This window comes from Helianthus annuus, unplaced genomic scaffold (genome assembly GCF_002127325.2).
Source record: "Helianthus annuus cultivar XRQ/B unplaced genomic scaffold, HanXRQr2.0-SUNRISE HanXRQChr00c072, whole genome shotgun sequence".
Taxonomy (NCBI): domain Eukaryota; kingdom Viridiplantae; phylum Streptophyta; class Magnoliopsida; order Asterales; family Asteraceae; genus Helianthus; species Helianthus annuus.
Genome location: NW_023395588.1, coordinates 13,327 through 28,264, shown reverse-complemented (window position 1 = coordinate 28,264; position 14,938 = coordinate 13,327). Strand labels below are relative to the sequence as shown.

General features: G+C 39.3%; 1 protein-coding gene across 1 annotated transcript; it reads right to left on the bottom strand.

Annotated features, from left to right (window-relative positions):
- Positions 1–11,369: 11,369 nt before the first annotated feature.
- LOC110904273 (probable glucuronoxylan glucuronosyltransferase F8H) lies at positions 11,370–14,479 on the bottom strand. The gene is made up of 3 exons (XM_022150111.2): positions 13,607–14,479; positions 12,782–13,032; positions 11,370–12,085 (listed from the first exon to the last, which is right to left on the bottom strand). Exons 1-3 carry the CDS (start codon positions 14,195–14,197, stop codon positions 11,608–11,610), a joined length of 1,320 nt encoding a protein of 439 aa, XP_022005803.1. The 5' UTR covers positions 14,198–14,479; the 3' UTR covers positions 11,370–11,607.
- Between the last annotated feature and the right edge of the window lie 459 nt (positions 14,480–14,938).

The following is a 14,938-nucleotide window of genomic DNA, read 5'->3' as shown; positions in this document are numbered from 1 at the left end:
TTTGATGCTCACGAGTAGTTTGGTTACAAAATACGCAAGAATGCGCATTTTGGCCGAAACTACGACTCGTCACTGAGCCTTGTTAATGTGGTAATCAGTAGGTATAGTCGCCATGGACTATAACCATCGTGATCACGCTCACGTTATGAAGTTCCAACGAACTTCGTGTGGACCATAAGCTGGCCAATGCAAAAGTCAAACAAAGTTTGACTTTAGCACTAGAAAACGATTAAAAGAACGAAAGAACACTTACGAAGGGTCCCCGAATGCTAATCTAGATCAAAATGGCTCAGGTATGAAACAAAGGTTCCAACTTAGAGCTTTTGATCAGATTTTTGTGGGTTTTAACCAAAAGGGGGGTATTTATAGGAAAAGTAAAGCCGTTAGGATCGTTTCTTGAATATCGTGCCACGGTCTTATGCGTACACTTGTCGCAAAGTTGTGGTGGCTCAAATTGACCCTAACTCTTCAGATGGTGAAAGGGCACTGCCCTTTGGGATGTTTGAAAGGCGAATCTTATCCAGAAAACAAAGTTTCTATTACTGAAGGGGCCATGCGGCCCGCATCAGGATATGCACAAACTCAGGCGGGCCGCCTGGGCCTGTCTGATCTGCACATACTTTCAGAAATGGCAGTTTTGGTCCCTGTTGCGTATTTAAGCCATTTCCGACACTTCTAAGGCCCGTAAAGCCAACTTTAAGGCCTTAAAATGATGCCTAAACATTGTGGACATGAAACATGCTCAAAAATATGTCGGATGTTGGTTCGTTTGGCCGGACGAATGCGATGTTCGGTTAATTACGACGGAATGCGCATAAGCGCGAAACACGATCCAAAATGCGTGACGAATGGATTTTTCTCATGCCAAACACTAAGGCATAATATAAGGATGCTTACATACATTTTTGGATGTCCGGATGTATTCAGAACGTAAGTTATGCGCGAAAGTGCAAACTTATGCACTTTTTGACACTTTTAGTCCCTGAATGATCCAGAAGTTTGTTTTAGCATACCAAACCCTTCAAAGCCTATTTCTAAGCTATGTAAAGGATATTTATGGTATGTTTAACTTATGGACATGTTCCGGAATGTTCGTTATTGTTCAAATTGGCATACTTTCGCAGTTTGTCAAGTTTAGTCCCTGTAAGCGAATTAACTTGTTTTTGCCATACCAAAGCCTTCAAAACTTATTTCTAAGTTATGTAAAGGTTATTTAAGGTATGTTAAGTATATGTTGATGTCCCGGAGTATTTTTCGGATTAAACTGAGTACGTTTATGCACCAGTTTGCGTATAATTCTCCAGAAAGCGTTGTAGAGTTTGAAATTGAACAAGAATTGATATGTGCAAAAGATACACATATTTATACAAGATCCCAAGTATGAAATACAATATTTCATCGGCTTGGTATTTATTTGATGGTCGTGGTGACACAGGTGTCACAGTCTCCCCTACTTTAGGAAATTTCGTCCCGAAATTTATTTGTAGGAGTCCATTAGTGACTTTGCCAAATACCCACCAGCGATATGCAAGGCAATATCCTGTCATTTCCTTGACGGTCGTTCTTCAGAAACGAAAATGAACAGACGGAGTCATTTTCCTTAACGGGTATTCTTCAGAAATGAAATGACGGAATATGCAAACGGATGTTCGTTTCCTCCACGGACAAATCCTCAGAAACGAGAATGAACTAACGGAGTTATTTTCAACGGTTGCTTCATCAGAGTTGGAAATGAAAGATTACACAACGGATATTCATTTCCTTAACGGATAAATCTTCAGAAACGAAATTGAATTAACGGAGTCATTTTCAACGGTTGCTTCATCAGAGTTGGAAATGAAGGATTACACAACGGATATTCATTTCCCCAACGGATAAATCGTCAGAAACGAAAATGAACTAACGGAGTCATTTTCAACGGTTGCTTCATCAGAGTACGAAATCGTCAAGTTAGGGGTGAAACCCGCATCTTGTCGATTAAGTCCCATTCCTTGATTTTTTTTATTCTCGCCAAAGTCCCGAATGTTCCAATCATTTAGAGATGTGTAGTAACCGGAAGGGTAAGATACCGTTAATCGCTTCTCGACGAGAGTATCTTACTTATAGGCCAAAGCACAATATCTCTAAATCGAAAGGACTTTCGACCCACTTTGGAATTGTCGACGTTTCTCTACCCGAAACATTCCTATGTTTTATTGAGCCTCTCTTTTATGTATCTCAATTTATATGTGATTTTATACTTGAACGTTCATTCATTTCGAAATGTCGTTTTAATCATGTCGCACATTATCGCAATCACAAACAATAATAATTCTCATGAACCAACTAAATTTATATTTTCCTATTCGCAACTTATGTGCTATACATGTTGAATGTGTGTTGGAAACTTATGCTTTATGTGAACTTTACTTGGTACTTGAACATCTACTTGCTTTGCATACACAAACCTTGTTTTCAATTAATGATCAAAGTCTCATCCTTTCCCTTCTCTTTCAAATCTTTTAGATGTCTTCTAGTTCATCCAAGAAACTCAAGTCAAAGAAGGGTTCGACCTCCTCCGCCATGTCCCAAAAGGATTGTATGAAGTTTATGGCTAAACAATTTGCAAAGGTCCTACCCGACATTGTTAGCAAGATCCAAACCGATTCACCCCATGGTTCGGTCGACTCAAAGGCCGACAAACCCAAATCGACCTTCCAATTTAAGCACTTCATGGCTTGTAAACCCTTAGAATTTACCGGCAAGAATGGCGCTACCGCCATGATGAACTGGTTTGATGCCATCGAGCTTACCTTCTTGCAAAGTGGTTGCCCTGACGAACTAAGAACCTTGAATGCAACCGGTGTGTTTCGTGAAAAGGCACTTGAGTGGTGGACAACTGAGCGTAACAAGAGAGGAAACGAGGTCGCACACGCTATGCCGTGGGACGATCTCAAACAACTTATGAAGGATCACTTTTGTCCCCCTCACGAACTCCAAAAGTTGGAAAATGAATTCTGGAACCTCACGCAAAAAGGGAGTGACATGGATGGTTTGATTACACGCTTCAAGCAGCTTAGTGTTCTATGCCCTGGTCAAGTAGAAACCGCCCCAAAACCGTGGCCAAATTCATTCGTTGTGTTGCACCTTCTTTAACAAACCATCTTGCATCTGCCAACCCTCAAACCATTGAAGACGCGTACCGCATAGCTACCGAACTTAACAACAATTGTGTTCTTCATGGAACCTTTGACAAGGTTTCAACAAAGAATGCGCACCAAGCCACCATTGACTCCCCTAATGAGTCTAAACCCTCCCAGCAATCTAAGAGAAACCAAGGCAAGAAGCGGAAGGCTTCAAGCCAAAACTGCGCGGTCGTCACTCCGCCAAACCCACAACCCCTTCAAACTGTGCCTGCTTTCGATGGTGAACGCAAGGTTTATACTGGAACGCACCCAAAGTGCGACAAATGCCGATATCATCACCCCCCAAACGCTCATTGTCGAAAGTGTGACAAGTGTGGCCGGTATGGGCATCTCTCGCCATACTGTCGTATCCCCCACAGGCCTACCAAAACCAAGCTCTTTTGGCTCCAAATCAAGTCGCCCCTGTGCGAGCATGCTTCACGTGTGGTGATACCAACCACATGGCCAATGTGTGTCCTCAACGATATCAACCACAACAACCTCGACAGCAACAACCACAGCCACAACCCCAACAACAACAACAGGTTCAAGAACCCGCTAGGGGTCGAGCTTTCCTTCTCACCACAGCTCAGGCTCAAAATGCAAACGACGTCATCACTGGTACGTTTCTCATTAACCATGTCTATGCTTCATGCCTATTTGATACTGGTGCCGATAAAAGTTTTGTGTCGTTAGAATTCGAGTCTTTGCTCAAGTGTAAACGCTCTAAGTTGCCAAAATCTTTCGCTGTCGAAGTTGCTAATGGTAAAACCGTCAAAGTCAATTCTGTTCTCTCCAATTGTTCACTAATCCTTAACGATCATACGTTCTCAATCGATCTCATACCTATGCAAATGGGTAGTTTCGACGTCATAGTAGGTATGGACTGGCTTAGGCGAGTTCGTGCTGAAGTTGTCTGTTCTGAGAAGTTTATTCGCTTGCCTCTTCCAAATGGTGATTCTCTACACGTCTATGGTGAAAAGCCTTCTCAAGGCCTTAAGCTTATGTCATGCATCAAGGCAAACAAGTGCTTACGCAAGGGTACCTTCGCCTTTCTCGCCCACATCGTGGAAAAGAAGGATAAAGGCCCAAGCATAAGTGACGTTCCTGTTGTACGTGACTTTCCGGATGTATTTCCCGAAGACCTTCCTGGTCCTCCTCCTGCTCGTTCTGTCGATTTTCGCATCGATTTAGTGCCTGGCGCTACGCCTGTCGCTAAGTCCCCCTATCGTTTAGCACCCTCTGAGATGCAAGAGCTCTCGAGTCAACTTCAAGAGCTTCTTAACAAAGGCTTCATACGCCCTAGTACTTCTCCTTGGGGCGCTCCCGTTTTATTCGTCAAGAAGAAAGATGGGTCCTTTCGTATGTGTATTGACTATCGTGAGCTCAACAAGCTTACTATCAAGAATCGATACCCTCTTCCTCGCATTGATGACCTATTCGATCAATTGCAAGGCGCAACCTGCTTTTCAAAGATCGATCTTCGTTCTGGGTATCATCAACTTCGAGTACTCGAAGAAGATGTGCCTAAAACCGCCTTTCGTACGCGTTATGGTCATTATGAGTTCGTGGTCATGCCCTTTGGTTTGACCAACGCACCTGCTGTCTTTATGGACTTAATGAACCGCGTGTGCAAAGCATACTTGGACCGTTTTGTGATCGTCTTCATCGACGATATCCTCATCTATTCCAAGACGCAAGCAGAGCATGAGCAACACTTGCGCCTTATTCTTGAACTCCTTCGTACTGAACACCTATATGCCAAATTCTCCAAGTGTGAATTTTGGTTACAAGAAGTTCAATTCCTTGGTCACACTGTCAACAAACTTGGTATTCACGTTGATCCCGCAAAAATCGAAGCTGTGAAAAATTGGGTCGCACCTAAATCTCCGTCCGAAATCCGTTCGTTTCTTGGTCTTGCTGGTTACTACCGTCGTTTTATCTCCAACTTTTCGAAAATCGCTGTTCCTTTGACCTCCTTGACTCAAAAAGAGAGACCTTTTGTTTGGGGTCCCGAACAAGAAGAGTCTTTTCAAACGCTCAAGGACATGCTTTGCAATGCTCCTATCCTAACGCTTCCTGATGGTAACGATGATTTTGTCGTGTATTGCGACGCTTCAAACCTTGGTCTTGGTTGTGTCCTTATGCAACGTGACAAAGTTATCGCTTACGCATCGAGGCAACTCAAAATTCATGAGAAAAACTATACTACTCACGACCTTGAACTTGGTGCGGTCGTTTTTGCATTGAAGATTTGGCGACACTACCTTTATGGTACTAAATGTGTAGTCTTCACCGACCATAAGAGCCTTCAACACATCTTCAATCAAAAAGAACTAAACATGCGTCAACGTCGTTGGGTGGAATTGTTAAACGACTATGACTGCGAAATCAAATACCACCCGGGTAAGGCGAATGTAGTAGCCGACGCCCTGAGTCGTAAAACTCACGTCCAAAGTATCCGTTGTTTCCAACTCGTCCACGATCTTCAAAATCGCATACGTAACGCCCAGTATACATCCGTTAATGAGGGTAACCTCTACAACGAAATGCAATGTGGTGCTGAGAATAGTCTTGTGTCCAAACCCGATGGTATTCTATACTATCTCAATCGCATCTGGATTCCCAATCGTGACGATCTTCGCAATTTCCTGATGAAGGAGGCCCATAACACGAAATATTCTATTCACCCTGGTGCCGATAAGATGTACCATGATATGCGTACTTCCTATTGGTGGCCTGGAATGAAGAAGGATATAGCCACCTTCGTTTCTAAATGTCTTACGTGTTCCAAAGTAAAAGCCGAACATCAACGTCCCTCTGGCTTGCTCGAACAACCAATAATTCCCGTTTGGAAGTGGGAGAGCATTGCCATGGATTTCATCACTAAGCTTCCTCGCACTACAGCTGGTCATGACAGCATATGGGTCGTCGTTGACCGATTGACCAAATCAGCTCACTTCCTCCCCATTCGTGAAGACTTCAAAGTCGAGAAATTGGCTAAGGTCTACATGAAGGAAATCATCTGTCGTCATGGGACGCCCATTGATATCATTTCTGATCGTGATGCTCGTTTTACGTCTCGTCTTTGGGAAACTTTTCAATCTGCTATGGGTACTAAGCTTAACCTTAGCACCGCCTTCCATCCTCAGACTGACGGTCAAACCGAGCGTACTATCCAAACCTTAGAGGATATGCTTCGTTCATGCGTAATAGATTTTGGTGGCAACTGGGATTCATACTTGCCCTTGGCTGAATTCTCGTACAATAACAGCTATCACACGAGTATCCAAATGGCTCCTTTCGAAGCATTGTATGGTCGCAAGTGCCGTTCGCCTATTTCTTGGCACGAGATTGGTCAAGCCCAAATCACCGGTCCCGAGCTTATACAAGAGGCTACGGACAAGATTTTACAGGTTCGAGACAACTTATTGAAAGCCAGGAACCGACAGAAGAGTTACGCTGACAAAGGACGCAAACCTATGGAATTCGAGACAGGTGACAACGTGCTTCTCAAGGTATCCCCTTGGAAAGGCGTGGTTCGATTTGGCAAGAAAGGGAAACTCGCACCTCGCTACGTTGGTCCTTTCAAGATTCTCGAAAGGATTGGCAAGGTTGCGTATAGACTGGACCTGCCTGAAGGACTCAGCAATGTACACCCTGTCTTCCATGTGTCCAACTTAAAGAAATGCCTAGCTGACGAAGGACTCCACGTTCCTCTCGAAGACTTGCAAGTCAACGAAACACTTCACTTTGTAGAAAAACCGGTCGAAATCATGGACCAAGGAACCAAGCAATTGAGGCGCAGTCGAATTCCTATTGTCAAAGTTCGATGGGAAGGAAAACGTGGCGCTGAATTTACTTGGGAGCTCGAAAGCGAAATGAAATCGAAATATCCTCATCTTTTCCCTGAGTCTTCCTAAATTTCGGGACGAAATTTCCTAAAGGAGGGGAGACTGTAACGCCCTGTGTTTTGTACTTTCTATTTATAGCTTGTCTTACTCGTGTGGCTAATTTTGGAAGCTTTGTATCATTGTACTCGTTCCTTCTAGTACTCGTTGTAAACTCGAGATTTTGATCATGAATGAAAACTTGCATTTCCTTGTTACATACTATACATACACCATAATACGATTAATCATGAGATCATTTGATACTTCTTTGTGATACTTACAAACATATGTTGAACTTGTAAATATGTGACATATACTTGTTACTTACAAACATGTTACATACTTGTACATTACACTTTTTGCCTAGTTAAATCATGTTTTATTTCATATTTCACCTTGTTACAAGTTAGGGGAAACATTGTTGCATATTATTACACAACTTAACTAATAAAATTACTCATTATAATGTTTTAAAAAAATAAAAAACTAAAGAAACATGGCAGCCCAAATTCAGCAAAATTCAGCCCCATATAGTTGGGTTTTGTGGGCTAGTTTCAAGGTGTAACCCCTTCTAAACACTTCCAAAGCCCAACCCATTGAAACCCTAATCCTTCCCCCTATAAATACCACTTATAACCAGCCTCCCTACCACTTTTGCAACACTAAAAACTCTCAAAACATCCTCCAAACCGTAGCTGAAAGCAAAGGTTCGAGTAGATTGACACCCCTTCACGAAAATGAGCATAACTCACTCAATTCTTATCCGATTCACTCGATTCTTTTTCCTACTTGCTTGTATAATCATGGGGTTCGATTCCTAGACTTCTCCTTGGAGAAATCAGACCTGGAAATGCCCCGAAATAGTCCATAAACTTTCTGTTTGTTTTTATGTTCATCAAAAACTTGTTTAAATCTATGCAACTTGTGTCCAACACATCTCATACCTATGTCCTAATGCTTACAACTTATCCCATGGTTGGTTAAGCTTAAAAACAAGGTTGAGACATCTAAATCAGAGGTTAAAACCTCATAAACTTTCTGTTTTTAATTAGGGTTTTACCCACAAGTAATGTTCAAGTGTGAAACTTGTTGAATGTGTGATGGTTGGATTAGCTTGGGCTATCCTTCATAAGAATCCACTCATTACTTGATGTTTTGCTATAGATTAGTTGTTGTTAATACCTTGATACTTGTATGTTCATGACCCTCCTTGTTGTTTATAACAACAAGTGTAGTGGTGAACAATAGAGGTGCCTAAATGGAAGCTTGTTCTTCCTACCTCATGTATGTATTCTATGACACAAAGAGGTACCTAAATGGAGACATTAATCTCCTACCTCATGCTTGAATCATAAGACTTGTAAACTATATAATATCTAAGTTATTCTATATGTATACATCTAAGTAACTAAGACTTGATGATGACTTAATAGTTATTTGTTAAGTGGACGTTACATCATCTATGACCATGCCCTTGTTACGACTCTAATGGATCTTAGAATCCATGAAATCATACCAACTCTTTTGAGTTTCAATAGTGTCAAGAACAAGAGTTATGCGTACAAGATGATTATTTTCACCTATGTTACTTTCTATATATTAAAAACTCCGAATCTATAATCTTCCGTTATACGCCAAACTCACACACCTACGTTTCCTTGTGTAGAAGGACAAGGTGCTCCGAACTAATTCATCTACAAACTTGCTCTCGGAATTTCAAGTCACCACTTGTAAACCGTGAGTATACTCGTATTTCCCCCTTTTTACTTTTACCACTTTTGGGGTGTAACATGTTTACCTATTAACTTACACATGAACACTTTATTAAACACATGAACGTTCCTATAACATGCTTGTATACGTGATGACTTGATACTTTAAACTTGGGTTATTCTTATGTGTTGAACTTATCATTAACTTCGTACGAGCCAAACCTTGACATATGTAGCGCTATAGGATTAACGACCCGCCCGTAAACTTGAGGTTATGTCTTGAGCATATTGCGTTTTCTTGGTTTGATATGTTAGACACATGCCATATTTAAGGTTTATCTTGAATCATATGCTTGCCATGAGGAATTGATCACACTTTTTTAACTTATGCTATGTACGTACCAAACTTGTATACTCGCCTTTGCTTTTGCATTGAATTGTATTTTTAAACATGTTACAGGTTGATGATGATGAAATGAAAACGGATAGCAAAGATGCCTAAATACTCACTTAGACGTTTAGGTTTAAAGTGTTGTATCAATTTTGTTTATGTTATGTTGAACAATGTTGTTATTTGCTTTTCTTGTAATGTTTTGACATTTATTTTGGAAATGAAATTTGGATTATTAAATTATTGTCACAAATAGCGTTATGATGTCTCGAGCAATCTTCACACTTCGTCTCATCCCGATGTTTCCGCCATTGGTTGGGGTGTGACACATTTGGTGTTTTAAAGGGTAGATGGGGTATACCACACCGACCGGTTCGTTCGATGACCAAGAAATCAATTCATAGCATAGTGTATGCATGTATCATATTGCACAATATGCTGATCAAACACGACGGGCGTGCAATATCCCCGGATTGGGTGCCGGATCCTCCTACGCAAGTTCAAGTTCTACAAGATATCCATTTACAATTGCGTAACAAAGAAACTCACTTTCGGTTGAGATTCGATTTAATCGAACTAGTAGGTTCTCTAGGTTTGGAGTTTCCGGATTCGGACGAGGAGTAGGTTTTTTTTTTTTTTTAAATTGTATGTTTCTAGTATGTTAAATTGAAGTAGTATGTTTTAAATTTAATGAAATTTTTAATTTTAGTGTTTTATTGTTAATTTCTAATTTAAAATAAAAAATTAAAAAAATTAGTGAAATTTATAATTTTAAAATGCAAATTAAAAAAAAAATGGGAGTTATAGAATTCCATCACTAGTGATTCCACCCCTCCTACATTTCTATCACTAGTGATGGAAATTTGGTTGATGACATGGCATAATTTTATTGGACATTGAGAGTGATAGATTCTACCACTAGTGAACCACCCCTCCTCCCCTTAGACGGTTAGAGATCACAGGAAGACAAAAACACCAAGAATCAACATTTCTCTTTGGCGATACCTACCCGCTGGTACGAGCCAATACTGGTTGGGCAATCACATTATACAATATATCTTTGATGGGATCCTAGAGCATTCACGTCCATTCTATCATTTTCACACTATAATTACATTAACAACAACTATATTTTCTCTCTATTTCAATTATTTAATATTTTTTTATACTTTTATCAATAATTTTTCTATATCTTCTCCACTCACAAACACTTTCAAAATATATTTAAAAAGTTATAGAGAGTAAACATTGTTCCTTCAAATACACAGAGGAATAATGTTTTTTTATCTTTTTATCCACTAACAATCACTTTTTATTCAATGTTTTAAAAACCGGTTTTTAACTCATACCGGATTAAGCTAAAAATGGTTCAATCGGTTATAACGGATGGTTCAACCGGGTTGTCTAGTTAACTATATTATTTGTACATTAAGTCATGTGTACATTAACTACAAGTATAAAAAAACATCATCAAGCTAATAATTCAACTATTTTATATACCAAAAAGGAATGGGCAGAAGGGTTGTTTCAGTTTCGCACATGAATCCACAACAAATGCATTTTCATCGACCATTAAGATTAAGCCACCATCATCAACATCCCATCATCTCTAGTTCTCTTCCGACCCAGTAATAACAATTCAGAAGAAATACTATCACCATCTCTTACTTAACAACAATTAAAAAAAAGATAAGAAAAATTACCGATGAAAATGAAACCGAAAGCATGATGAAGATGAACCGCCGAAGATGGACTGAATGTCGTGAATGATGCTTTTGAGTTTTGATCGTTTTTACGTCTGTGAGGGAAGCCAAAATGGTTTACGGTTATAGTTGGGGATAGGCCATTAAAAAGTGTAAAAAACCAAGTTCCAAACCCAAAAAATTACCTTGGGCTGGTACAAGTATTACGGTTCAAACTGGTATACCAGGTTTTACCACCGGTACAACTTTTATGCCGTTTTATTAATTTATCAGGGTGTTTCGTACCAGATCTGTATCCGAGACCGGTAAACCTGCGAGTATTTACCGGTTTTTAAACATTACTTTTTATAATATAAAGATTACTCTCACATAACTTGTGAGGTTTAGATAAAATAGAGGCACCTTACCATTACATGTTTTGATTACTCACATTATCTTTATCTAAATGAAGTATCAAAGTGCAACGTTCTGTTCTAGAAAAAACACAATAATGAAAATATCGATTGTTTGGGAATAAAATCTAATTTGGAGTCGAGTAATAAAGTTACCAAAATTTCAAGAACCCACCCGTGACGGGTTCTACCAATAAATACATCCCCCTTTGACAGATTTCACGTGCCAAACTATCATATTTTCAACTAACCACCCTCCTCATATCACTTATCATCATCTGCCCCTTTCTTTTCACAAAATTTACACACCACCCCCTTTACAAAAAATGTATAAAAATTTTCAAAATTTAAATCAACTAGTTGATAAACTATTTCCACGTGTAAATCTATGATCAGAAACATCAACTTTCTCAGATAGCTCAATGAGAATCTGCCACGTTGCATCACCATACTCCACGTCATCATGAAACATCAAAGCCTGCTTGACCTTCGGGTCCCACAAATTCCGCTGGATGGATGAGAGGTTTGTAGCTGCCACGTCATCAAGTATCCGGCCCAGTTTTCCTACGTCTTTCTCCGCCACCGTGAGAGATATCTCCGACCATGGAACGGTGTTTTCGAACGGTAACATGATTTCGTTAGCGATGATCACCGGCACGCAACCCAATGCAACGGATTCCACGAGTCTAGGACTCCACGGAGCCCACCCGAGTGGGCATAGGCAAAACACCGACCGTACGATTTCCGATAGGTATCCTGCAAACCGGTTTCGCTTCAAGTAAAAACGCCGGTCGTGCCCGTACTTCCGAAGAATTCTTGTTCTCACACGCCTGTCGTTAGAGTAGAGTAAGATTAGATTAAAACCGTTTAAAAAAAGTTCGTTTATGTACATGTATTTTTAAAAAACGGACATACACATAACTTTTGTTCATTTAACTAAAGAAACGAACATGAACAAATATAAAAAACGGATATACACATAACTTTTGTTCATTTAACTAAAAAAACAAACACGAACAAATATAAAAAAGGGACACACATAACTTTTGTTCATTTAACTAACGAAATAGACATGATTAATTATTTAAGTTCGTTTGTTTAAATATTTCTATTCCTAAAAATAGTCATTATTAATAATTTATAACTTATATGAATTTAAATTTCATATTTTAAAACCATGCCCTTTTTATGTTACAATTTGAATATTGACGTTTAGTTTTAAGCAAGTGTTGTCTGATGTGTCGATCATTTATATTTGTTTATATTTATATATACGTTCTCTTATTTTCATCAATGTATGTTTATGTTTGTGAACCGCTTTTTTATCATATCAACAAATAAAAACACTCGTTTTTATATGGAATGAACACGAAAAAAGGATTGTTAGCTTCATTATTCGTGTTCATTTGTCCCGTTAAAGATAAACGAACCAACACGAATTAGTGAACAACCGAGTTTTTCCATTGATGAGCATGTTAAACAAAATAAGTAAGTTTAATAAGTATTAAAAGGGAATGTAGCATTACTTGCTGTAGTACTGACCGCTGACGTTCTTGGGGTGAACTTCCATCTTCCCCCGGAAAAACACAAGAATATCCCGACGACCAGTCACCAGAGATACTGACAGTATCGCCCGAATTTTCTCCGGTGACACATAAGGCGGTATAACCACATGCTCAACATCTTGACACGGGTGACGATATTTAACACCAAAAGTCTGTAACACAATAGAATTCTTCATAAACTCCGGTATACCCTCAGCCACAGCTCTATCTTCCTAACCCAATTCAAACAAAACTTCATAAACTCAATAAATAATCCAACGTCAATAATTCATAACTCATAATTTATAACTTTTATTTGAACGTCCAACAAATTTTGGCTAACCGCATTGGTCGATGCAGAAAATATTTTTAAGGGGTGCCAACGAGGAGTTTAACCAAATTTGTAACTGGTTTGATAAGGCTTTTGCCTTATAAAATACACTAATTTTTTTTTCCAAGGGGTGCGCCCGCCCACCAGGTACACCAATTGGCAAAAGGTAACTCGCGCATTACATTTTGTCACGAACGAGACTCCAACCAGGCAGTGGCAAAGCTTGAGATTTTCGACCTGGTGGCGGAAGTCACCAGACCTAAAAATTTATATAACATTGGGGGTCGAAAACGTATATACCGAAAATTTTCTATACGAAAACTACATACTCTCTACTACTAAGCAAAAAGTTCGAGGGGTCGCCTGCTCCCTCACGCCCCTTAAAAGTCCTTGCAACCGGCAACCTCCGCTAAAGAAAGAAAGTCACCGGGTTACTGCTAGAGCACCACCCCTTTGGTTCATAAATAATAACTTACCATGGCATGAAAACAAGCTCCGTAATCATGTGAAGCAACAAACACATGATCAGAACCATTTCCCCTGTTCCAGAACGGAAACTCCGATGAAATAAAGTCAACAGCAGATGACAAAAGCCCACGTGCATGTCCGATTGCCGGAAACCCGTTAACGGTATTGAATTTACAACTCACGTAAACGGGAACGAAGAAGAAGTCTGCAACCGATGGGTCAAACGTACGTACTCTGCTTTTGGTCAACGCTTTGTGTATTGCAACCTCTGACGCAAACAAATGGTTGCTACACCTGTTGTTTGATAACCAATCAGTGTTGTATTTTGATGGTAATTCGTATATGTATACTTTTAGATTGTTTAATGATTTAGGATGTTGAAATTTGGAGGTTTCGGTATCGAATGTGTTCGGTTTCGGATGATGGTTTTGGTTGTTTCGGAGTGGTGTAGAAAAGAAGTAGAATGAGAGTGAAAACCAGAGGATCCATTTGAAGTGTTTGATGCAAAATGGGTGCTCTGTTTTTCCAGTTTTGGTTCTTGAAAGCTTCATCTTTAAATATATTTCTTTCTTGTTTCTTGATGATCTGAAAATCTCCATTTTTGAAGTTGAATCAGTCACTGAAATGGGTTTGATTTCGGTTTAATATTTTGTTGATGAAGTGGAAATCAAGAAACCAAAAACTTTAGCTTTTGATCATCTTCAGTTGGACAGGAAAGAGTGTTGAGTTGGATCGAGTTTGAAGATGGTGTTAATGTGTTATTGATGAAGGATAAGTGACTGAAATATCCTTCAATATGCAAATGATGAGTTGTATTATGTGGACAGATGGAGGGAGGGAAGAGGTTGGTTTGGAGGGGCAAAGTTGGAATTGGAAGAAAAAATTGGTATGGAATATGGTAAGGTGAATAAATCTAGAAGACCATGGAATTATATACTAGGAAATTCTAGGGTGGGATAAGATTTCGGAACTATTAGATCACGGATTTGATTCTTACAAGAGGGTTTTTTTAAATTTATTGGATTTCTCCTGAATTAATGTATAAGTATTATAGCCTATGAAGATGATATGATCGGATGGTTCCACTGTTGACACAATAATACTACAATGATCCGTTACTATGTAAATTTGCTGTTAAAAAAGAATAAATCTAGAAAGTGGAGATTGAAAAGGGGTGACTAAAAAGAGTATTTGGTAAACACCAAAAAGTACATCATTTGGTTGTCTTAATTTGTAAGATTCGGATTCCACCACAAATTATATTCCTTGACAACCATGGTTACTACTAATTTAATATGTATTTTATGTATAAAAATATGGAAGTCCTTTGTATAATAAAG